Source organism: Lissotriton helveticus, chromosome 1_1, assembly GCF_964261635.1.
Source record: "Lissotriton helveticus chromosome 1_1, aLisHel1.1, whole genome shotgun sequence".
NCBI lineage: Eukaryota > Metazoa > Chordata > Amphibia > Caudata > Salamandridae > Lissotriton > Lissotriton helveticus.
The window spans coordinates 539386191-539413070 of record NC_136057.1 but is presented as its reverse complement, the minus strand read 5'-3'; the positions used below and the strand labels follow the sequence as shown (position 1 = coordinate 539413070).

The 26880-nt window shown below is 41.4% G+C and overlaps 1 protein-coding gene across 1 annotated transcript in view; it reads left to right on the top strand.

The window, feature by feature from the left end:
- Positions 1 to 26880, top strand: part of SLC15A5 (solute carrier family 15 member 5) — a 460983-nt gene that overhangs the window by 324392 nt on the left and 109711 nt on the right. Inside the window, exon 5 of the mRNA XM_078647681.1 lies at positions 8668 to 8854. Within this exon, the coding sequence (XP_078503807.1) occupies positions 8668 to 8854 (187 nt within the window). The remainder of the gene's footprint in view (positions 1 to 8667; positions 8855 to 26880) is intronic.

Sequence of the window (26880 nt, the reverse complement as noted above, 5' to 3'; positions counted from 1 at the left end):
GTGTTGGTGACTTGGGCCTCTCTCTTTCCTCCTGGAAAAAGAACAGAAAATAGAAAAACATGTATTAAAAAACAGGCTAAATATAACCTGTCATGAAGTACATTAGTGCAAATTGCATATTCATGAAAAACAAGGGCACAGAACTGTAAACAAATTACACAAGGAATGGAGAATCGTGAGGAACATAAGCACATAACAGACACTATTCTTTGAGATGGACTGATAATTCCTCCTCTTGATTAAGACCCCCCCCCCCGGTGCCTTGGTTTGGAAGTCTATGATCATCCTGGACTCTCTCTGTCTCAATGTAAGGACCCTGTTACCACCCCTGGGATTTTTGGCAACTTGTTCAAGGATGATGTAACTGAGATCCTTGGTGTTGGAGAAATGATTCTCCCTAAAATGGCGTGCTGCGGGGTATTTGGGGTCAAACTTGGTAATGGCCCAGGTATGCTCCAAAATTCGCTTCTTTGCCATGCACGTGGTGTTCCCAATGTACCACTTGTTGCACGTGCATATAATGGCATAGACCACGAATGTGGAGCTACATGTGAGAAACTGGGTAATATTTTTGGTAATTCCATTATGGCAAACCTGTTTACAGCTCTTACTTTGTGCACAGGCTTTGCAGTGGCCACAAGGGTAAAAACCGTTAAGGCCCTGCATATTGGCTGGGGGGTATGGCGTAATATCGCTGTGTACAAGCATATCCCTGATGTTTCAATTGCGCCGGGTAGTGATACTGGGTCTCTCAGGGATACTGTTCCCAATCACATTATCAGACCTAAGTACCCCCCAATGTTTAGCGATGATTTTCTTGATGGCCTGGGCATCAGAACTGTATGTGAGTATAAGCCTAGTGGTATCGGTGTTGTTCTCAGTGTCAATGGGTTTGTCAGCAATGGTCTGTGACCTCTTTTCCGCTCTGTTAAAAGCAGTTTTGCGCACCCAGTTCGGGTAGCCCCTTTCCCTGAACCTCTCCAAAATCACCTTACTTTCCAGTGAGTGTGATTGGTTGGTGTTACAATTCTGTTTTGCCCTCAGGAGTTCCCCGTACGGAATACTCCATTTGAGATTGTCTGGATGACTGCTGAGGGCATGCAGAATGCTGTTACCAGCGGTTGCTTTGCGATGTAGGGATGTATGGACACTATTGTCCTTAATCTCTAACTTGACGTCAAGGTACTCAATTTCAGTCATGCTCATGGTCCCGCTGAGTACAATATTGTGATCATTATTGTTCAGTTTCCTGATGAAGTTGTCAGCTTCATCAGTGGACCCTTTCATACAATGAACAAATCGTCGATGTAGCGAAGCCACATCGACACGTTCTTGAAGCCCTGATGGAATGTTGGATCAGACCGTATGTTCTCCTCCCAGCTTCCCATAAACAAAATTGCGAAACTGGGAGAAAAGCATGATCCCATGGCTGAGCCATTTACCTGACGAAACAGTGTGCCGCTAAACAAGAATATGTTGTTATTCAAACAATATTCCACCATGTCAAGTAACATGCGTGTATGTTCATGGAACCTGATGTGTCTGGTTGCAAGATATTGTCTGCATGCCTCCAGCCCCTGTTGGTGGTCAATGATGGTGTACAGGTTCTGTACATCAAGAGTGATGAAAACAGAGTCCGTATCCCATTCCAGTTTCTCTATTTTGTTTAGAAAATCCTTTGTATCTCACACATAACTATCCAAATTGGTAACAGACTCCCTAAGGAAATGATCAATATACTTGGACACATGTTCTGATGCCCTCCCATGAGATGAAACTATGGGTCTGCCTGGTGGTCTAGTGGCATCCTTATGTACCTTGGGCAAGAGGTATAACACAGGGAGAACCAGGTAATCACATTTAAGATAACAATACTCCTCCCAGGTAAGGATACCTTTATACTTCCACTCTAGTAAGAGTTCCCAAACGGTAGAAATACTCTGGTTGGATCTCTCGGAATTGACCGGTTCATAGAAGAAGCCATCAGCCAATTTTCTGATAGCTTCCTCTAAATATTGTTCCCGATCAAGAATCACGATATTTCCTCCTTTATCCGCTGGATGGATAACAATCTTGTCATCCTCCATGAGGGATCTGAGGGCCTGTCTCTGTGTGAAGGTTAAGTTCAATTCACCATTGTGTTCGAACTTATGTTTTTTGTATCTGTGTTCATTCAAATTTGTATTCACACATTCGTGGAAAGTATCTATACTGTCATGTGGTAGTATGGCAGTGAAGGTGGATTTGGGTCTAAAAGCTGTATCTGCAGCTGCATCAGTAATGATGTCTAGTTCAGAAAGTAATTGTTTTGGAGTAGTAAATGCTCCCTCCCCTGTCTCACTATTCCCCAATAATTCTACCACAGTACTAAGAATCTCCGTGTCAATGATGTCAAAGTCATAAGTGTTGGATACAGTGTTAACATTTTCACTCATGATACCTACGCTGCCCTTCAATTTATGCCACTTCTTTAGTTTGAGCTTACGAATATATCTAAAAAGGTCAATCCGAAGGTCAGTATATTTGAAGGGGTAGGAAGGGCAAAATGATAACCCACGGCATAGGATTCTTTTTTCAGTGATATTCATACTTCTCTTGGATAGGTTGATAATAGTCCTGTTCACCATAGTATCATCCATTAGTATGCTCTTCCGGCGCATCTGTTGGTTCCCATTGCGCCACGACCCCTGTCTCTTTTTCCACCGTTGTCTAAGTCTCACTCTTCTGTTTTTGTTGTCTCTCAAGCGGCCCCTTCCACGTCCTCTCTGTCCCCTTGTTTTGGGCATCGGTGTCTCCCTCGTTGTTTGATGACCCCTCCTCAGGGTCCAGTACTCGTCTAAAATAGTGAGCAGTTTTTTACAGGATTTTTTCAGTATCTCATTAACCACAGAAACATCTGATTAACTTTGGCTAGTGGTCGCCACTTCACTCCCAGGACTGGCTCTCGAGTCGTTCAAGTTCATGTTTGCCGAGTCGTCACTTTTTAGAGATGGTCATATTTGTGACTGAAAGTTAGAATGCGGCCGCTGTCATAGTCTCCATAGTTACGATTACGTTTTCTCTCTTTGCGTGCTTTGATGTCGTCTTCATGTTTGACCAATCTCTCTCGGATGGTCATGAGAGCTTTTTCCATATTATCAGTGTCTGTACATTTCTTGAGTTCATCCATGAGCTCATTGATTTCTTTGATGATGTTCTCTCGATCTAACCAAGCATAATTAATGAGGATTTCTAGCATCCTCCTTGAACTCAATGCCAAGTTAGTTGACCATTCCTCCAACATCAGGGGATTAGGCTTTTCATAAGTTGGTGTAGTGAAGATTCTAAGGCCCCTAGGCACCATGTTTTGATATACATAATGCTGTAAGGATGTTGCCTCCCACCACTTGGTGATTTCAGTTCTTTTCAGTTTTTCATGAAGTTTCAAATTTTCATCAAAAGGCTGTATTTGACCATTTGTCTCTTTGGGTTTGCCAATAGGAGTTACCCTTCTCATGAACATAGTTTGGCTGCTCGGGTACGTTCCTCATCCTCCTCTATACTTGCCCTTCAACAAGACAATCCCTTAGAGTGCTGAAACTCAATCCCCCTAGTATATACTCGGTTCTCTTTGCCACGATCCAATTCGACTGCGCAGAAGTACTGGTCTTCTAAGATCACAAACAGTACCGACAGTCCAGAAAATACTGGGCCGTCTATTTGGTTGTGACAAGGTTCATAACCACTTGAATGCGCAAAAAGGTTAAAACGTGGTATACCGTAAAACAAAGCTACCCCAGGGTGTAGGAGTAACAGTGTCCAACCGCCGCTGGGCTCCCCACCTCAACCCCCCAAGGACAGTGAACTCGGTTCCGCTTACCTTATCACTGTGCTCACGGTCGAACCCACACCCCTTCTGCCATTCGAATGTAATAACTCGGCCGGTCCGCGGTACGAGGTCCTCAATAATGAATCCACACTCAAGAAACTCATTCTGGCCCACACTCGACCCTTGAAGAGTAGCGCCCCAAGCCGGCAGAGTGAACCAGCAAATTAATGTCCAAAAATCACACAGATCAACGCACTCTCAGGAAAGAGGAAACAGCAACTCAAATTGTGTCTATGTTGTTTAATCCACAATGCGTTTCGCCACATGAAATACCTTGATCACGTGAATGTTACACACACCAATCACCACATTTGTATGGCATGGGTTACTAAACATAGAAATGAGACTTGTACTATCGTGTTTGAACAGAAGTAATAACGTAAATACATTGTTCCTCCAAATATTCTCATAACTCAAAGATTATCATATGTACTTGAAAGACTTAGTGAGTTAAGTCAAAACAGTTGATATACACAATAAATACATACATAATACCCAATTGTCAATGCAACACAAATCCTAGAATCCAATTCTGCACAATTGTCGTGATGCTCTGAAAATGCGAATGCAGTAGACAGAAACTAGCAAACACAACAATGCCTGGATACAAGATGCAATGAAACCGCCCAGAAGATCATGTGATCAACGAGTGTGGAGACCCGACAAACCTGGAGGACACTACGCATCCAACGTAAGTGTCTCTGAGGTCGCGCAATAAAGTTATGTGCAAATAGCATGCGAGACTCATGTAATGCCGGGGTACGATTCACAACAGACTATGCACAATGTGACACAAGTGAAGCCTAAAAGATTAACGTGGGATCTAATCCCAAAGGAAGGCGGGGCGACATACACTGGACAGAAGTCCAAGTATGACAGTGTCGACATCTTGTATCCAGTCATTGTTGTGTTTGCTAGTTTTTGTCTACTGCATTTGCATTTTCAGAGCATCACGCAATTCTGCAGAATTGGATTCTAGGATTTGTGTTACTTTGACAATTGTGTATTAAGTATGTATTTATTGTGTATATCAACTGTTTTACTTGACTCAATAAGTCTTTCAAGTACATATGATAATTTTTGAGGTATGAGTATATTTGGAGGAACAATGTATTTACGTTATTACTTCTGTTCAAACACAATAGTACAAGTTAACTTTCTAAGTTTAGTAACCCATGGCGTACAAATGTGGTGATTGGTGTGGGTAACATCCATGTGATCAAGCCATTTTGTGTGGCGAAACGCGTTGGGGATTAAACAACATAGACACCATTCGAGTTGCAGTTTCCTCTTTCCTGAGAGCGTGCTGATTTGTGTGATTTTTGGACATTAATTTGCGGTTCACTCTGCTGGCGTGCGCTCCACTCTTCTAGGGTCCAGTGTGGTCCAGAAGGAGTTTCTTGAGTGTGTGTAGATATATATATATATATATATATGTATATATATATATATATATATACATATATATATATATATATCAATATATATATATCAATATATATATATATATATTTAAATATATATATATATATATATATATATATATATATATATATATATATATATATATATATATATATATATATATATATATATATATATATATATATATATATATATATATAATGAATACAGTATGCTCTCAATAACGTCACACCACGCCAGGAATTATATCAAGGGTGTTTTAATCCTCTGACAACATGTTTCGGCACTGAAGCCTTGTTCACGTCAACAGGAGTATGTGTGTAACACATTAACAAGGCATTCAAGCACTCAATAGCCAATGACATAAACATAGGACTCAATTCAAACAAAATAGAACCAGATAGCGGCCGCCATCTTGCAATGTGTTTCAACATAAGTATAAACAATATTTTCAGCCACCTGGCTTTGTTTCTTAATTACCGTATGGGATATATTTCTCTATTTTCAACATATCGTGGTAAGAATATATTTGAGAGTATACATGTAAAACAATCATTATAGCTCAATGTACTGACGATATGGTTCGTCCTGTTTCACATTCACTGGTTTGAAAAAATGTTGTTGCAAAATTGCAAAAGGTGTATGCACCACATAAACTCTCCAATTCATCAATCATATACATCAATATATCGATCATTATTGTGAGTTGACTATTTTACTAACTTGTTCTAACAAGTAGTATCAAATGTGCGTGGTATGTCAGGTTTTCTGGGTCATATAGTACTACCACCAGTTACAACCCTTTACCTTTAGATCTGCACATGTCATAATCTAACAAAATGTTCTGTCCAAATTACAGCAGATGCCAGTACACTTGCCCCCACATATCCATGCTGTTTGTGCTATACACAAGAGCATACTGCTCGTAAAAAAGCACTGAGGCAAGAAGTACTATATCCTACGTCCTGTTTAACCTTTCCTCTGCTCATAGGAAAACCGCTCAGTTATCATATAAAATACGATATTACATTATGGTCATAACTGGTTGTACCCACTCATACCTTATTACATTCCTCTATCACACAAATATGGTCATATGTGGTGTTTAGAGTGCATACATAACAGCAGGGCTTTAAGTGGGATGAAAAAACTGGGGGTGCTCTCAAAGGGGCGTGGCCAGTGTAATTAGGGGCGTGGCTTTAAAACACTCGCACTAAAAGTATGTGCTTAGCATAGTGTGCCACCCGACTTGTTTTTTTTTGTTGCTGTTTCGGACATGGCATCCAGACATGTGATACAACAAGTAACATCATACCTACAACAAGTAAGGACTATTGGCTTTGTCAATGGTTATTAGTTGCAGAAGATAAATAAGCTGCAACTATGGCTTGTATATAATATTGACAAAGCTTCCAATTAAAGCCCTGGTGACCCTACCACAATGTTGCTGCTCTTGCGTTTCAGAAAAAGAAGGGAAATACAGAAAGAAAAGTACTCTTTAAAGGATTTCCCTTCACCTGGCATGACATCATGCCATAACTTCCCCACTAGTGAGAAGCGAGCAGCGCAGATCGATGTGCAGGTTGTCTCGAAACGGGTCTTTATCGGGCTTTGTTTTGCATCCTGGCACTTTTTTTTCCGGACTGTAGTGACAGCAAACTGCTGTCACTGCAATCTGGGGGAAAAAAACGGACCGCCTGTGTCAGGGCACAAAACAGAGCCCGATAGAGACCCGTTTCGAGGCCCCCTTCAAAAAACTGCCGGTGCTCAGACCCCTTGAGACCCGGCCCACTTAAAGCCCTGCATAACAGTAGAGTGCTGTGGATGCTCATCCATACTATTGTGCTCGGTGATTCAACGGTGAGAAAGATGAGGGGCGTCCGTGAAGGTGGATACGGTGCATGGTCCCTTTCCCCGTGGTCTGTTAAAGAAAATATATAGAGTAAAATTAGTGAAGTGCAGATTAAAATAGTTAAAAAACTTGATACATAGATCTTTCTTATTACAACAAAATGCACTGTCTTGTAGAGAGAAACGAGGATGAGAATCATACTGTGAACAGCAATCAACTAATCTTGAAGCACCACAAATTAAAATTTGATGAAAAAGTACAGAGAACTGCTACAATCTTAATAAACCATCTCCTGGCTCTATGTCCTAAGATGTACTGCAAGTTCCTCGTCCTGATTTAAGCCCCCCGGGTCTTTAGTCTGGAACTCTATAATATACTTGGACTCTTTTTGTCTCAATCTGAGTTCCCTGTTGCCATGCCTGGGGTTTCTCACAACCTGTTCCAGAACGAAGAATCTCATATCCGAAGCGTTAGAGAAATGGGGATCTCTGAAATGCCTCGGTACAGGGTATTTCTCATCTTTGTGTAATATTGGACACCGGCACTCTCCACCGGCTTGTACGCCAATTCCCGTGGGGCCCTGGTAATCAGAAGGAGCTTCATGTGCTTGGAATATTTATATATACACAGGAACACACACATACTGTCAAGGCACAAATATGTGAGTTAGAAATAGTAAATCTATACTTACCTAGGGCCACTAGAATTATGCAACTTTGCGGCTGCAGTGTTTTCAAGATAATTATGGATTTGCCGCATTTGCCACATAATCTATTATCTGCTGTATAACCTGCCCGTTTCAGCAACAGCAAAAAATTGAGTCTAGCTCCAACGGATCAAAAGTTACTAGAATTGTGGAAGCACTTCTTGCTGCGCTTTCGAAGGCTCGTCGCAAAGGTTAACTGGTCATCTATCTGTTGCTGATTTCTGTAGTTGGGCATCAAAGTCGTTCTAGTGCGGTGAAACCTTTGCCAAGATAATGTTAACGTTTCAAAATGTCAAAATAATGAGTTACTACTAACATTCAGTTTGCCGCATCATACCGCAAAATTTGCCTTTATTAGCCAAATAAATTTACTCAACTCACATATTTTGGTCTTCCTTTGCTGCATAATACCTGTGGCCCTGCCTATAATATTTGCTTTCATAATGCAGTGATAGTCGATAGGTAGGCTGGTCGATATTAAATCTCTGATATTCTGCTAGGAAAAATATGCAAAACACTACTGCTTTTTAGGGATTGCCAAGCAAACCTGCATTGCATTTGGCCTGCCGCTTCTCTGAAAACCACTTTGAAAATCTAGTAAAAATGTACCTTTGCGTAAGTTATGTAAAATTTACACATTTGTAACACTTATGTTGTTCATTACCGATGTATTTCTTGTCAATCAAGCATTATGTACACATGCATACGTCATAGCTATTTCCAAATGCATGTACAGTTTAAGCTTGGAAAAAAACATAAACAATCCACTATGCGTGATTTGATCAAATGAATGAACGTCTCTTTTCTTAAACGCAGATTCCATCTGGCTATTATCTCCAAACCATGAATTCCAATTTGAATTTGAATGGATTTCTTTTGCCGATAGCTGCAATGAATGTCATCAGTATCATACCCCTTCTAATTGTGGCTCCTTTACTGGAAGTAATACATATGTGCTTATATTCAAAAGCAAGAAGTGGATTTTCACCATCAACATACATAAGTAAGTATGATTAAGTGTTTTACCTTACATTTCCTGATGACAAAATTGTGTTAATGCTACAGGTTGGTCCACTTTTAGAGTCATTTGCAATTTTCAGTTTACTTATCTATCTGTTTTGAGTATTTATATAGTGCATACAAGGCTCAAGGCTACCAGAGCACTTTGCATAGTATACTGTACACAGCATGGCAATAACATGAACAGTAGGTGAAATGCAAGGTTCAACTACATAAACCAATGCCACCCGTTTAAAAGGAATAGCTCCCTCGACTGTAACAAAGGAGGTGAGGTATCTTAATTCTTGATGGTAAGTGACAGACATTTCGAAAGTGGCGAACACGAAAGCACATTCTTAAGTACGCAACATTTCTAAAATATTCGGAAGGGGTTCTTTATCAACCCAAATGTTTAGGTTAACATCATGCTAATCCACACAGAGGCAAATGGAAGTGTTGCTTTTGCATGCTAGCTTCGGGCCTTTATATTGGTTCTATCACATCCAACTTATGCAACTCCCTGTGCAAGTCATCCCTCAAGCCAATCAATTAGGTGTTTGTTAACCGCGACTACTAGTCTTACGTAGGGAAGAAGGAGGACGAGACGGAGTTGACCTTGTGCATGAAAGACATAGACCTATTTTTAAAATTGGCTTTATATTGGAATCCTTTTAACTAATATAATCTAGTTCTCTTTGGTTGTTCTAACCCAATAGTTCTGAGCCTTCTTTTACCACGTAAACCACATACTGGGCCAGATGTACAAAGTTCTTCATTTGCCATTTCTTTTTTTTTATATATATATTTTTTATTGAGCAAAGCAAAAAAGTTTCCCACATACACCAGTATAGCCCTTGATTTGGAGCCTACATTGTTCTTTCTCTGAATCAGAGGGAAGCGATGCGCCCTCTGCACCTCCTTATCCCAGTCCCACTTATCCATCTCTGGGAAAGCTCCTTTCAACAAATCAACAACAAAGGCACGCACGTCCCCCCCCCTCCTTCCCTTCCTCAATTCTAAGTAGCCTTATATTATTGCGTCTTTGTCTGTTCTCAAAATCTTCGAGTTTCCAAAGAACGTCTGAAAAAGTCTTTTCTTGCTCATGTCTATACTCCTGCAGTTTCACTACTTCATCCTCCATTTTACCTGTCCTCTCCTCCACCTCCTCCAGTCTGCCAGATACTTCCGCATACATTTTATTAATTTTACGCAGAGACCCTTGAATTTTCTTGTTTGCGTGCTTAGCTCTCCGACTTTCAAGCCGAGCCTCCCCCTGTATTTGCTTCAGGGTTGAGAACAGAAGATCGAAACTAGCTGCATAGCCTCCCGTCTGAGCCTGTGCTTGTGATTGGACCTCGATTGGTTCTCGGCGGCCACCAACTGCACCCTCCTGGTACAACTGCGAAGTAGCTGCATAATCCCAGTCCAATTTCTTAGCTACCCCTATTTGCATTGTGCTCCCAAGTTTCTTAACTCTCCTGCGGGATCTTCCTTTGACTCTACTCGCCTTGGATACTGGGTTTCGTTTCAGTGCGGTGTTATGCTCTAGCTCTAGCTCTAGCTCTGAAGTATCCATCTCTGACTCCTCTGAGCAGCTCTCTGTAGATGGTGAGAGATCATTTGACTTAGTAGACAAATCATCACTTAAGTCTGAATCGTCGTCCTCATCCTCATTATCCTCCTTATCTTCATCATTACCGGTATAAAAGCAGTCATCACTAGGCGAGCCAGCGGCTGATGGAGGCAAATAGTTTTTCCTACTATCATCTCCCCCATTAGCCTCCCCCACATCCGCCACTTGAGCATTGTCAGGTCTTTTATGGGCCGCCCCCTCACCGGTGTTCTCCATACTCCCCCCTTTAGCGTTACTGGGTTTGTCTGCTGACTCCGTGCTTAGCGGTGCGCCCCCCGGTGCTTCATTATCGCTCAGTGATTGCTGTGCTTGCAGTGCTTCGTCCACTATCAAAATATCATCACTCAAATGTTCAGCCCCCTCTCGTACCTTGCCCGTCTGAGTTTGCTGCACACTCTGCACAGGTACTAATACTTGGAAGAGTCACAGCTTTTGATACAACTGAGACAGCTGCTGTAACATTCTCTTGCGGTTCCTCCCCCACAACCCCAGACCCGAGACTTATCTGATTCGGGTCAGCCGGCTGCACCACAACTGTTGCTCTGCGCTGTGTCTTACTAATGAGAGCGCTCTCGGCATCTGAAGCATCCACCATATTCTCCCTCTCTTCCCCCTGAGTCGGCTGCTCCGGAGCTGATGCTTTACCTAGTACCTCGCCCCGTAAACTGCTGCCATCATTCTCGGCATCTGGTTGCTCCAGTTGCTCTTCTCCGAGATTCATCTGTATCGCGTCTGTTGCCCCAGACTGTGCTTCGCTCTGGTCAATGACGACAGCCTCAGCCTCAGGACGCACGGCTTTCCCTACAACAGTCAGTGAGCTCGGCTGCTCTGTAACCCCAGCTGACCCGGTAGGATCCGCAGGCGCAGGCGCCTTCTCTGTTCTGGCCGCCGGGAATGACTCAAACAGCGTAGGCTGCCGCAGGCTGACTTCCCTCGGAGGATCAGAGCCGACATCCATGCTCTTGAGGGGCCCCCCTCCAGGTAGCTCCTTCTTTCTTTTCTCGGCTTCTCTGAGGAGGAAGTAATTAGTAAGGCAAAGCCAGTGGCCAAAAGATCATACAAGGATATAACTTTTTTTTGCTCGTCCGGACTTTTGCCACACTACTGTGGAGAGAAGGTGGCGCATGAGGCAGCTAATAACACCCTTTCAAAATGTAGGATGTGAGGTATATTTGCTGTTTCCCTGTCGCCTCAAGGTTGGACTCAATGGTCAGTTCAGAGTATTTCACTCTGAAATAGTGGCACAGGAGTACCTGACTTTCCTTAGAGAAGGGAAGGCGCAAAGGGAAGGAAAGACGCAAAATGATCGGGTCGCAGCTATAAGACAGACAGCCCATATGACAAAGCAATAAGGAAGGAAGGGAAGGGAAGGGATCAGCATATCCTTGCTAGGCAGGATTAAGAAAGGGATAGTGGAGAGGGGATGGGGGAAGCTTCCTAGGGGAGCTCGGCTGTCAGACATAGGTCAGGATTGGCCTATTTGCCAGTAAGGGGGGGGGCAGGGGGGTGGGGGGGGGGGAGGGGGGAGTGCAGGGCACGGCATGGCAGAAAAAGCTGGAATTTTTCACAGGAGAAGAGGTGCGAGGGAAGGGGGAGTGGGTCAGGTGCTTGGAGCCTAAAGGAAGGAAGGCACTAATTGGTGGTTGGCATAAAGTTAAAGAATCAAAAAATAATGGAAAAAAATGAAAATAAATGTGGTTATTAAATGCATGAGCATAGATGGTAAAACTCTAAGAATCTATTTATGGGGACTAGGTATGTAACATGGAATGTTTGCGGTTTAAATGATGCCCAGAAAAGGCTAAAGGTTTCAGTTGCATTAAGACAAATGAATGTTGATTTTATGTTTTTACAGGAAACACATGTTATGGTCTCACAAGAATATGTGATGTATTCCTATAGGTTCTGTATCGATCCCCCTATTCCTGACCCTATTCTGGTTAACAAGTTAACTAGCAGCCATCCCATGAGGCAGAAAACCCCCATGATGCAGGAACCGTTATCTGATAAAGCCACACTACGGCACAGGAACGTGTTATCTGATTAGGTCATAACGCTTGCCATCTAATTAGACAAGCGATATTCCTCCAGCCCCTGATAAGGCATACGGAGTTCTCAAAACAAATCAAACCTATGACAGACCTGGGAAAAACCCTGCGGCCATTGTTTTGATTTCACCGAGAACTTCAGCAAAAGAATGTGCTAACGACTAGGTCGTATGACATTCTTATTGACGTATCTATGTCCATCCTTACGTCAATCTCGGCACCTTAAAGGTATAAATATTACCGATATTGCCCTATGCAAACACACGCGGTGGTGACGAGATCGGAGCAGCCAGACTTGCCGAAGCCCAGAGCAGAGCAGACCCCGCTGGCGCAGCCCCGCCTTCCTGACGCGCTGAGAACGAGACGCTGCTTTCTCCTGCCGAGAAATCCAGCTCCGGCGCTTCCGGGTAGCCCTCGCAGGCAGCCTGGAATATCGAGACCAGAGACGAGAGATACCATCCCTCATTCATCCTAGATTCCAGGTACAGAACTGAATAACCCCTTGCAGAGAATTCTTTAGTCAGTCACTTGGCAAAACAAACTTAACTTAAACTGTAACTTTCTATTCCCGCCCACGTATTAGGCTTAGGTCAGGTACACGGGGTAGGCGTAGTTAGAAACACCAGTTGAGTACGATTAGTCAAATGTAAATGTGTATGTATTCATTTTATTCATTTTAAACCTTCATATGGCTTAGAAACCATATCAATGTTTTTACAGTATTATTTTATACTTCTGCTTTTATTGTATGCACTTTACTTAACCATAAGTATTGCAATAATATCGATCCATTTCTCTTGTATGAGAAAAGAGACTGATCAATAAATAACATCTTTTATTGAACACGCCCGTCTCTTCCTTTTCTCTACAATCTGGTGAGACTAAGAATGCACGTACTGACTGAGTAAAATAAGTCGTCTTTTGTTTTCACACGACTCTAGAGATGCACTCTTGATTAGGGGAGAGCAAAGTTGTCATGTTCTATGGTTGTCAGAAACTAAATCCCTTCTTGTCTATCCAGGGAGGTTCAACTCCTCCTTGCCTATTCGAGAAAGTTTCTAGTGAACTCTGAGCTAGCTGGCAAAACCCAAAACTTTAAGTCTAATATCGACAGTAGTAGACCTAGTTAACGTCTGGTCTAGGCCTATACTATTGAAGGTATTATTCCAATGCGCAGAGCCTATTGGGATAATAGGAACTACACTACAAATATTTTCTGAACCAGCTGGGTTTTCATGTATTAGTAAATTCGCGGCAGGGTGTTAAAAAGAGGGGGGTAGCTATATTAACTAAAAATAAAAATCTGTTAATAAGAAGAAAGGCGCAGGATCAATGGGGGAGATGGGCAATGCTTGAGTGTCTGATAGACGGGGAGTGGACTACGTTAGTAACAGTATATGGATCAACCAAGGATGACCCTGAGATCTTCCAGTTCTTGGATGTGGAATTAGCTACCTGGGCACCTAGAATTATCTTGGCAGGGGATCTTAATATCAATGGTGCCGATGGCCTGGGGCTGGGTTCATTTGGTAAATATCAAGGTAGGAAGAGGAGAGTAAGTCAGGCGCTACAGAACTTAGTAGCAAATAATGCTTTATCAGATGTTTGGGGAAAAAAAGGGCAGATAATAAGGGCTTTACATATTACTCTGCTCCGCACCAAACCTGTGTAAGATTGGACTACTTTCTTGTTTCAAGTACAGTTCTCTCTGATTCGAGGATAGAAAGACTTCCGCGGATCCTTAGTGATCATAATCCCCTTTTGCTTACAATAACTAAGTCAACAAACACTAGACAGCAAAGAATGTGGACTTTTGAAAGAGGGCTTCTACAAGAAGATAAATATGTGGAACATATGAAAAAATGGATTAGGGAATTCTTCGGGATCAACAGGGGTAGTGCTGCTACAGGGGTTGTCTGAGATGCCTTTAAGGCGGGGGTCCGGGGTGAGACGTTGAGCTTTAATTCTTTTAAAAGAAAGCAGGAACTATTGCGGAATATAGAATTAGCGGGGGCAGTACTCAAGGCTGAGGAGGAGCTGGAGAAGTGTGTCATGACTGGAATCCCAGTAGATACTGTTATGATAGAACTTATGAAAGCTAAAGGGGAGGCAGAGGGAGATATTGCCAGAAAAGCAGCGAAAATATATACGACAAAAAGAGAGAGATGCCATGAGCTCAGTGAAACAGTAGGGAGAACGCTGGCTATACGAACAAGGCAACAAGAAGCGTCAGGGACTGTGAGAGAGATCAGGGATATCTCAGGCAGGACTCATACAGATTCAGAGGAAATAAGGGAAGTTTTTAGAACTTTTTATGAGAAATTGTATGACGAACCATTGGGGGGAGATACACGGGGAATTAGAGATTACTTGCAGGAGATCCCGGTAGTTAAGTTAATGGAGGAGGATGCAGAAGGCCTTGAAGAGGTCTTGCAGGTTGAAGAAATCAAGGATGCTATCTTAAACCTCCCTTCAGGGAAAGCAGCGGGCCCTGATCAAATCCCAATCGAGTTTTATAAAGTGTTTTGGAATACCCTAGAAGGGGATATAATTAAGACAATGCAGCAGGCACAGACAGGTGAATCTATTCCTGGATCATGGGGGGGCGCGGAAATTGTGATAATTTTGAAAAAAGGGAAGCCTCCGGAAGAACCTGGATCATACAGGCCCATCACTTTAATGAATATGGATACTAAGGTATTTTCTAAAGCTCTTGCAACAAGATATGCCAGGGTAATAGATAAGGTGGTGAGCAGTAATCAACATAGTTTTATACCGGGAAGGGGCACCACCCACCACACACATAAGGTGATAACTCTATTTGATGCCACAGCAGTCACAGGAGATCCGATGGCGGTTATGCTGTTAGATGCAGAAAAGGCATTTGATCGGGTCTCCTGGGACTACCTCTGGTATGTAATGGAAAGATCAGGTGTTAAAAAGCGATTTGTTAAAGCAATCCAGGCATTATATGTAGATCCAGTGGCTTCTGTGCGAGTGAATACGGGGTCCACACGGCAATTTCAGATAAGGAGAGGTACGAGACAGGGGTGCCCTAGCTCACCACCGCTCACATGCTATCTGCACTGATAGTCGAGTGGTACTGGCAGTACACACTTAGGGGTGACTATCTCGGCTGATCTAGATAGATTAGTAGAAAAGAATATAACACCTTTAATGAATAAAGTGCGGAAGGATTTGGATAGATTGAACAATTTGCATCTCTCAATTGTTGGGCGGACGAATGTAGTAAAGATGTTGGTCTTATCTAAGTTTTTATACTTTTTTAGAGCAATACCCTTATTATTTGAGGTCAAACTGTTTAAGAATATTGAACATATGATTAATAGATTCATTTGGTCAAAGGGGAAAACCAGGAGGGCATTTAGGTTTATGACACTTCCACGAGAGAGGGGAGGGTGGGCACTGCCAGAGGTAAAGCTATACTATTGGGCAGCAGCTTTACAAAACATGGTAGGCTTAGTGGGGGGGGGAGAGTCTGAAGGCTTGCCTGAGTTTGGTTCATTGGCAATATATGGACTAGTTCTGGGACCAGAAGCCGAGAATGTGCTTTTGAAATATACGGAGGCTAGCTACTTTAAAACGACACGGTTCAAGACGCTCATCGCAGCTTATACAGTTTGGAAAGCTTTTTCTAAAAGATTTGGGCTGGGGAAGTATAATCTCTATACTAGATTGAAAAATAATCCAAATTTTCCAGAGGTGGTATTTGCTGACCCTATCTTTACGGAGTGGGAAACGAAGGGAGTCAGAAGGGTAGGGGATGTTTTGGGGCAACAAGGGGTCTACCAGTTTTCTGAATTACAGACAAAGTTTGTTTTAGATACTAGACAATTTTACAAATATTTACAAATAAGGAGCTTTTTGTATATTAAGAAGGGAGGACCGGCAGGCTTCAGCAAAAACCCTATTATGGAAGTGATTCAAGCAGGGGAGGATTGTACAGTAAAGAGGTTATATGCTGAATTGATAATCTCAAAGCAGGATGATATGGAAAAATGGGCAGATAAATGGAAAAATAGCTTGGATATTAGGGGGGAAAGTTTCTACATGTCTCTAGAAAGGGGATATACGTTGTTGTACTCGGCGCCTCTCCAGGCACAACACTATAAAACTATATACCATCTATATCATACGCCAGCAAAGATAGCTCAGTGGGGAGGAACAACAGGGATTTGCTGTTTTAGGTGTGGAAGCCTGGATGCAGATTTGGTACACGTGTTTGCAACATGCCCTCACTTGCAATTGCTCAAAAAAGGCATTGAGGGTTTTATAAATAGGGTATTAGGAGTCGAAATTCTCTTAACCCCTTCGATAATCCTTCTGGGAGTGAACGAGGATGAGGGGCAAATGCAGGGTGGGGGGGGGGAATTCTTGTTTGTAGCTTTGTCAGTTATGAGACTTTGTATAGCATCTGCATGGTTAGACCCTCTGCTACCTTCATTTCATCATTGGCTGGCCAAACTACTAGCAGTATATAATTTGGAGACTGAGATATATGCAAGAAAGGGGAAAAAGGGAAGGAAGCTTGGTAAGCAAATTTGGGGTCCAATTACGCGATGGAAAGAAGGGAACATGGATTGAAGTATTAGTAATGTATCTGCTCATTGTGTGCTGGGCTATATATATATGTGGGTCATAGATGTTTGACTTAGTCCTCTCTGTTTTCTATTGTTTGGTAATTTTTGTTTAATCCTATTATTAGATGTTAAGCTGAAGAGACTTTATGTATTAGAAAGATGTGAGGTATATCAATTGCTTTCCTCTATGACTATACTTTGGCTTATTCTTTAACAGTGAAGAAATAATGAAATACTTTATGTTTAGCTCTGTTGTAACATGTTGCCGTGCCACGCACATAAAAGGGAAACATTTTCAATAAAACATTTTTTTAAAAAGAGCAAAGCAAAAAAGAGACCATTTTACAAACAATTATCATCATCAGGATATTAAACTAAACATTAAAGATTTACTGAGCCAATTTTAAATGATCTATAATCCAACAAGGATCAAAATGTCCAAACATATTAAAAATAAACATCAGTGAACATGCCAAATCTTAAACTACTTACAACTATAAAAGGTTTTGCTATTAAAACACTAAAGTGCTTAGTGCTACAGTACTATGGGGGGATCCACCTACACTATTAGAAAAAGTGCAAAAAAGTGCCAAAGTGCTATAGTGCTTTTTAAATGTGATTTTTCGGCATATAAAAAGTGCATCCTGCTAAACCATCAAAGTAATATAGTACAAGATCTCAAAAATTTCCAGTCACGCCATTGTTTCTAAATGCTTAAAATAATTCCAAACAGCCTCAAATGTTCGTGTAGCTCCTACCCTCATAGCATATGCTTCTTCAAATTCCATTGTACGTTTCATTTTATTTATCCATTTGAAGTAGGAGGGGACATCCTCCGACCTCCAACTTTGGATGATTAAGGAGAGGGCAACCAAAGAACTAATCGCAATAAAAGTCGCCTCTGATTTTGTCTAGTCTCCCTTTACTCTAGAAATGCCAAAGAGGGCTACCACATCTTCAGGCTCTACCGTCTTTTGTACTGCCTGGCTTATAGCCGGGAAAATCTTCACCAAGAAAAGCTCTAATTTTGTACACGTAAAAAAAGTATGGAGCCAGTCCCCTCCCCCCTCAAATTGTCAGCGGTGTAATATGCCAGTCAGCGGGACAGGAAGGCCATCCTTTCAAAGTTGGCATCTCTTACTACCCAGCTGAGATATTCACTGCCACACCTGACTAGAAAGCGTACAATTAGTTTCACGTGCTACTCTTCCTAATAATTTCTCGACCACGTGGGACATGTTAAGTTTTGTCAGCTGCGAATTCCAATTACCTACGCACTTTAATTTTGCTCGAAATAAGGCGCATAACTGGCTTGTATTCTGTAGATATAAAACAGCTTCTTAGTATCACCATATCTACTCTGCACCTCTTTTCTTGCCGGGTAATTATTTTATTATTATTCATTAAAAATGTCTCAGCTCCTCTAATGCACAATCTTTCCAGTTTTTCAGGCAACTAGAAAGAATTTGGAGACCCAAACGTTTGCATTCTGTCAACTTTAAATAGTGGAAACCAGAGGAGCCAGCTTTTAAAAAAAAAAAATCAATCTAAAAGCAAAATCCTGAAGCGTATTATATCTAGTTCTTTTCGGCAGTCTAGCTATTGTTAAGAATGTTGGTATCTGCGAGCCTGATTCCTGTACCATTTTAGCAATTTTTTTTTATCTATAAATACTTTTGGTTCCAGTAAGCACGCTCCAAGATCTAAAACCGCTGCTTCATAGTAAGTTTGCATTCTAGGCAATGCTAGTCCACCCTGTTTAGTGTCTAACTGGAGTATTGACTGCTTAACCCTAGAGGTCTTTTTACTCCAGACTAATTCTCTAAACATTGATTCAAGCTCTTTAAAACATGTAGCATTCATTTTCAAGGGTACCTTAATAAAAAGAAATATTAATAACTGAGTATGGACATTTTTATAAGGGCTACACAGCCTAATAACGTCAAAGGTCAAATTTACCATTTATCAAGCAATATTTTGATTTTATTCTGCATTGCTAGGTACTTTAGCCTAAATAGTTGTTCGTACTGACTAGAGACAAATACTGCCAGGTAATGTATTAGTTCATTCTTAACGTCTGGGATTTAAGGTTGGAGGGGAGAAACTCCAAGTACGTATTTAAAACCAAAATCTCGGTTTTATTTTGATTTATTTTGTAGCCCCCAAGCCTTTCAAATTGACTAAATTCTAATAACACCCGGCCCAGATTCGTTCTCTCAGGACTTAAATATAAAATATTATCATCAGCAAAGAGTTTTAGCTTTGTCATTTCAGGTATTGGGGCGGTAATTTCCACATTGTCACGAATGCTCACCGCTAAGGGCTCAATAAAAAAGGTGAACAGCAAGGCATACATCGGGCACCCTTGTCTGGTCCCACAATTGCAGTGATGACCACCTGGGCCTGGGCACCCTGATAGAAGTTTTTAAACATATCTATCACCTGGCCGGGTACCCCAAATTTGCCCAGACCAAAAAAAAAAGAGCATCCCAATTGACCGGATCGGCATCTACCATCAAAATAAGTGAAGGGGTTAAATTATTCTTGAAAAAGTCAAGCGCTTGAATTAAAAATCCGGTATTCGAGGACATTGATCTTCTGGCAACAAATCCTGACTGATCTTTATTATTCAGTTCCTGCGCAAGTGGAATGAAACGTTGGGCCCAAACCTTCATAAGAATTTTATAATCGACGTTTAGGAGACTAATCGGCCTATAAGAATTTACGTCTTTATGGTTTTTGCCATTCTTAACAAAGCTTACAATCACAGATTCCTTAAAGCTAACGGGGACCCAGCCCCCTTTCTTAATGTAATTAAACAGCCTCGTCAAGAAGGGGATCAGTTCCTTAGAGTAGGTCTTACAAAGCTCTGTGGGGAGCCAGTCGTTCCCACACGCTTTTGCGCCGGGAATTGATTTTAAAACAATTAAAATTTCCTCTTCTGATATGTTAAGTTGAATTTGTTTCCTAAGGACCTTCGACAAGCTGGGGATACTTATCTTCTCAGAGTATTCCTGGATTAAGTCCTGTTCACCTTCATACCGAGTGGTATAGAGCTGTTGATAGTGCTCTATAAAAATTTGAGCTATGCAATCCTTATCCTTTTTCAGATCACTGGTCTTGGGATGTGAGGGGCCGATTACGATGGCGGGCGGGCGGTGAGGACCGCCGGCCCAGCGGTGGCGGACTGCCCGCCAACAACCTAAATATTCCAACCAACTCATCAGGATGGAGATGGGAATGGGAATGGTACAGTGGTGGACGGTAAGACTGTCCGCTGTGGTCCGGCAAGGCGGTCCTTTTATGGTGCAATGGCAGCGGTCGCATGCAGGCACCGCTGTGGGCATTACGATGCCTGTCTTTTTCGGCGGAGATACCGGCACAAAAAGACAGGCGGAGAATTTCACAGGAGGCACGTTGCGGGCCCAGGGGGTTGCTGCACATGGGGGGTACCTATGGTACCCACCTGCATTTGCATGTACAAGGTGGCAGGTACCGCATGGTGCCTGTCATGTAGTACATTCAAATGCACAACATGTATTTTTACATTGTGGCGGGTGCTGACGCTCGCTGCAATGTCAAAATACAGGATGCGCCCGCCAGTGTGGCAGGCGCATCCTAATTCGTATAGCGGGACCGCCGCACCTATGGTGGGCGGTCCCTTTTGCAGCTGTTATGGCGGGCGGACTTTGTCCTCCTGCCATAGTAATCGGCCCCTATGATCTAAGAAATAAGGGCTGCTTCCTGTTTGTTTTTAGTGGCCCCAGCTAGCAGTTTCTCAACCATCTGACTATCCTCATACACCCGCTGTTGGTAGGTCCTTGAGCTATTTATCTCTTCTAATAAAAAAATTCCCTTATTGCCTATTTTGCCTTTTCAATCTGACCCCCATCTTCCCTCTCCCCTGTATAGGAGTATTTCGCAGCCTCAGTGCCCTATCCACTGCCTGCTGAAGGTTTGTAATTTTAGCACGTTGTTTTTTGGACTGGGCAGTGGAAAAAGCAATCATCTGCCCCCGTAATGTTGCCTTGAACCCCCAACACAGAAAATAGTTTTAATTGTTTTTTTATACTTTTATTAGAAGTGTCTTTCATCAAACCTTGAATAAAATTAAAGTCCCCTCCCATAATAATAAGCCCCGGTGTTCCTCTAAGTAATTCACTGATTTTCACTAATGGTAAGGGATCATCTACTACCGGACCATAGTAATTTACAAAATGTAATGTAGTCCCATTTAATTTTACCTCAACCCAGATCCATCTGCCCCATGGGTCTCTCTGAATTTGACCAAATTCCCAAGGCACACCTCTGCCAAAATATATAGCTACACCTCTTTTTGCCAGTCCGGCAGATACATAAGAAGCATAGGAAAATGCTCTTGGAAGAAAAAGGTTTGGGGAATTTGTTCTTCAGTGAATTTCCTGTAGAAAATCCACTTGCGGAGCATAAGAAGCCAGCCACCTTATAAGCCCTCCATACTTTTGTTTATTTAGAATTCCATTTACATTAACCGAAATGGTGCAGCACTTACTGGACAGATCTAAAATGTTTCATATCAGATAAAAACCTCAATATTCTGCTTACTTTACTCCATTTGCTATTGCTCTTTTACTGCTATACCATTCCCTCCACCCCAAGACCCCCCTCGAGATGAGTGGACAACAACACTAGCCACCTCTCATCCTCCCCTAAATCTCTATTAGGTGTCATGGAATTATACCCACGGTGTCCCCAGTCCCCGCAATGGGAACATCAACAGTATACATGTAGGACTATTCAATTTGAGGGTGAAATCTCCTTCAAGAGATACTGCGCATCTTCTAAATTAGTAAACATATGTAATTTACCCTTGACCAAGACACAAAGTTTTGATTGTTGGGCTGTTGTAGCCTGTGCACCCTGCATTATAAAAAGGTACAAATGTTTAACAAACTCTGTGCACCTGCGCGCAGCTACCGCAGACATGTCCGAAAATATACGGCAATTCGAGGTTTCATTTATGGGAAACTGCCTCTGTTGTATTGCTTTAGCCAATATTATTTCTTTAATCCGGTAGTCGGCAAAGTTAACCAGGATAGTACGTGGAATATTAGAGTTCGGAAGGGGATTGAGGGAACTTTATGTGCCCTTTTTATTGTCAGATTTTCCGTATACTCAGGCAGAACCTTCTGCTTGATAAAGGATTCCACCCACTATAGTGTTTGAGATCTCTCACTTCCCTCAGGGACCCCTACCATTCAAAGATTTGAATGTCGTGAGTGATTTTAAAGTTCCTCCAGCTTATTCTCTAAATTCCTCTTGTCCTTTGTGATTTCATTATCTTTCACCAGCATTAACCTCATTTGGTTCTCCAACTGAGATATCCTGGACTCTGCCTCTTGGATTCTTTCAGGGAAGCAGGCCACTGCTTCTTCAATCTTCTCGAGGCACTGATGGAGAAAGGCAATCTCCTTTGCTTAAGATCTCTTCGTCTCTCTTATCTCTGCAAGGATCAGATTTAACATCATTTTAATATTTATTTGTTTAATACAGATCCCATCCACAGGGTCCGATATCTCCTGTTGTGTCCTCTCTTCACATTCCTGCTATCTCATGAGCTGACCTGAAAGTCCTGGGTGTCCCGTCTCACCCCCTTTGGAGAGCAACAGCTGGCTCTGGAGCTGTTCCTGAATCCCTGAATGCCTTTCTCAGCATTCTAATACTGGAATCTGTTCATACTGGATCTGCCGCAGAGGTGAGATGACTGCCTGGGTCAAGGGTGCTGCCTTGTCTACTGGTTTTTGTGAAGGATCTTGTACAGCTGCTTCAACTGCCGAGGGAGCCTGTCCAGTTCTCTTGGGCTGTGATTGAGACAAGCAAGAGGGCGTCTGAGGGGGGCCGTTCTGGATGGCTTCAGCCCCTAGCTCCACCAGTAATGGAAGTTCCACTGTAGATTTGAGGGATATCACCTGAGGCTTTTTTAGAAATAGTAGCAAGTCCTTGGCGCCTTGCACTTTATCTTTATTAGATCCTGCAGAGGGCTCCGCTGCCCGTTTGTTCTCTACATTCTGTGCACCGTCTATTTGCTTCTGCAGCACCACAACTCCATTTTCCAAAAGAGGCTCTGGAAGTTCCGCTTCGTAGCTTTCAAAGCTTGAGTTGAGGCCTGGTCGATTGATTGACTGCTCTGCTCTGGCCACAGAAGATTGTGCTTTAGCCTGTGCTCGGTTTGTCTTTGCTTTCAGTCCTGTCGCTGAATTAACTTTAGCCACCAGATTCGTTTGTTTCAGATGTTTCCCGATTTTTTTTCTCTGCTCTTTCCTCTTTACCACTTCGTTCTTCTTTTACCTCAGTTCCTGCTTCCTCCAGCCTCTTGTTTCAGTCTCAGTACCTCTCTATACCTCTTTGCCCTCCTCGGCCTGCAAGCCTGCGCTCCATCCACCACTTAATTTAAGCAGCTCACCGACTGTTCCAAACTTCTAAGCTGTCCCTGTGGGCAGTGGGGCGTGGTTAATACAAATAGCTTGTAGAAGAAATTTCCTCCTACCTCCTGGACTTCAGACTCGCAGCAAGTCTACACCTCTTTCACCTATCGGTCCCCCTGGCTTACAGCCTGCTTACAGCTTGCTTACACCCCAATTCAAGAAGCTTTTTTAGGCGTTTTCACTGATATAGGTCCTTCCACCATTCATGCAGCTGGGGAAAGGCAGGGACAGACACGGAAAAGGGAGCTGCCCGCTGCGGCAAAAAGACGGGTAAAATCGGCCGCAGCAATCTTCGCCTGCCTCCGCCTTCACCATTAGCCTCCGTTAGCAGTATCTCTTTTTCAGCTGCCAGCTCACCAAGGTAGGGAAAAAGCGAGAGCCGCCTTATTTCAGCTTTTTTGCCGCGGGAGAACTTTCAACATAACTTCTTTTATTTTAGCTTTTCTCCAGCAGACCTCTGCGTCTATCCCACCATGACGCCCAGACTCCATTGCTTAGGGGCGGGGCAGCGTCACCTAAGGCTATCCGGAGGCTCCGGAGTACCTGTTTTGCATTTCTTAATGGGCCAAAATTACGATTCGGCCTGTAAGAAATGCAAAAGCTTTTGTACATGTGGCTCATTGTGCCTTTTTTACATTAAATTGTTTCATACCTTCAAATTCCTCATTAATCATCTTTATTCCATATGCAAACATTTTATAATTGAGCTTTTCGGTTTTTGTGTCCTCTGATCCCATTAAATTAAAATGTGACCCAGAATCAGCCATAAGTTGTACATTAACCAGAACATTACAATGATGGGATTTTCCTTTGGAATGGTTTTAATGTAGCAACACATTCATCATTTCCTTCAAATACTGCTCCTTTAGTCAGACCTTCATCGGATCACTGACAGAATATCGAGAGTCAAAAAAACGACCTACAGAATATCAACACAAAATTATGGAAGTCAAGAATATCGACATCCTATCTACATTAACCCCTTCAGTGCTGATGACAAAGCCAGCTCGTCATGGGCATTACCTGCGCTACGCGGATGACGAGCTGGCTTTGTCATAAACAAGCCATTTTTTTATTTTCAGCGCACAGCGGGAAAACGCGGTAGCGCGGTAGGGGTTAAGGTAAGTACAAAAATATCTAAAAAATAATATTGATGTAAAAAATATCGTTCTTAAAAATATCCTTTTTTTAAAGTTACAAAAATAATGTAAAATAAAGTAAATAAGACATACAATTAAAATAAACATAGTTAAAAATATTTGGAAATGTTTAAAATGTATAACTAATATATATATATATATATATATATATATATATATATATATATATATATATATATATAATGTAAAAATAAATTAAACATATATATATATAATATATATACTTAATAATATTTTTTAATAATTATTTTAATAACTTATACATTGTTAAACATATCTTATGAATTACAAATACATCTCTACACATAAAAAATTTGATAAATAAAAATGTAATAAATATATATAACTAATTAAAAATATTACAATTATTTTTAATATTTAAAATTAATTATGTACTACATTAACTAAAATAATACAAAAATATTAGATAGTGAAGGGAATAAAATTACTATTCCAATTCCAAACAATGCAACAGTAGGGAAAATGTTGGAGAGCATAGGGGTCAAAATTACTATTCCCAATCCAGTGAGTGCAACAGTAGAGAAAGTGTTGGATAGCGTAGGGGTAAAAATTACTATTCCCACTCTAGTGAGTGCAACAGTAGGGAAAGTGTTGGATAGCGTAGGGGTTAAAATCACTATTCCCACTCCCATGAGTGCAACAGTAGGGAAAGTGCTGGATAGCGTAGGGGTAAAAATTACTATTCCCACTCCAGTGAGTGCAACAGTAGGGAAAGTGTTGGAAAGCGTCTGGGTTAAAATTACTATTCCCAATCCAGTGAGTGTAACAGTAGGGAATGTGTTGGATAGCATAGGGGTTAAAATTACTATTCCCACTGTAGTGAGTGCAACAGTAGGAAAAGTGTTGGATAGCGTAGGGGTTAAAATTATTATTCCCAATCCAGTGAGTGTAACAGTGTGGAAAATGTAGGATAGCGTCGGGGTTAAATTAACATACTTATTATTGAAATACATATTTTTTTTTAAATGAACATATCAATAAGTAATTAACAAAAATTTGAATAATAAATACCAGTAAAATTAAATGGATATTTACTTAAATAACATTTAGGGGTCTATTACAATGTCGGGCGGATCGCCACCGCCTGCATGGTGGTGGCGATCCGCTCGCCAGAATCTCCTGCCCGCCTCCCATTTACCCCCGCCATATTATGATGGTGGGGGGTACCGCGGAGGACGGGAAGACCATCCGCCGCTTTTCCACCTGGTCAACCAGTCGACCGGGCGGAAAAGGTTTCAATATGGAGGCGGTGGCTGCTATATAATAAATCACTTCTCACCCTATTCCCCTATAAACTCACAACTCACTACACATAAAAAATAACACATTTAATTTAATTATCAAGTAATAGAAAATTACCCATTAATAATTATTTAACAATAAACTAACAATAAATAAAAAATAATAATACATTATTATAACTAATATAATTATAAATCAATCAATTATTACAAATTAATTACCAATGAATAATTAATTAACAATAAATTAATAATCAATGAAAATAAATAAAAAATATTATTTAATTAATTATAATTAAATTGATTTCCACACTATTTCCCTATATACCCACAACACGCTCTGATACTAAAACATAAAATTTACTTTTAAAAAAATTACTAATTTCAAAACATTTAATACATTTATTTAACAATAATTAAAAAACGTTCCAAAAAATGTTAGACATATATATAAAATACAAACTAAAATACATAACACTAATATAAATATTGATATTATTAACAACAATATTTTTGCTAACGATATTACTTACTTCGATATTACTTACTTCAATCTAAAAACAAGAACAATATTACTTACCTTACGGTCGATATTCTGGTCACTGATATTCTTGAATTCGATATTCTGTCCCTACGATATTTAAAGCTCGATATTATTGTAGGTCGATAATGAAAAATCGATATTATGTCTGCATGCCACCTTTACCATATGTGATGGTCAACACAACATCTTTTTCGCCTGCTTTCAGACTACGGGCCATATGTATGAAGCTGTTTCGCGATCGCAAACACTGCGAATCGCAAAAAAGGTGTTTGCGATCACAAAACAGAGGTACCCGATGTATGAGAGCCACAGCGATCG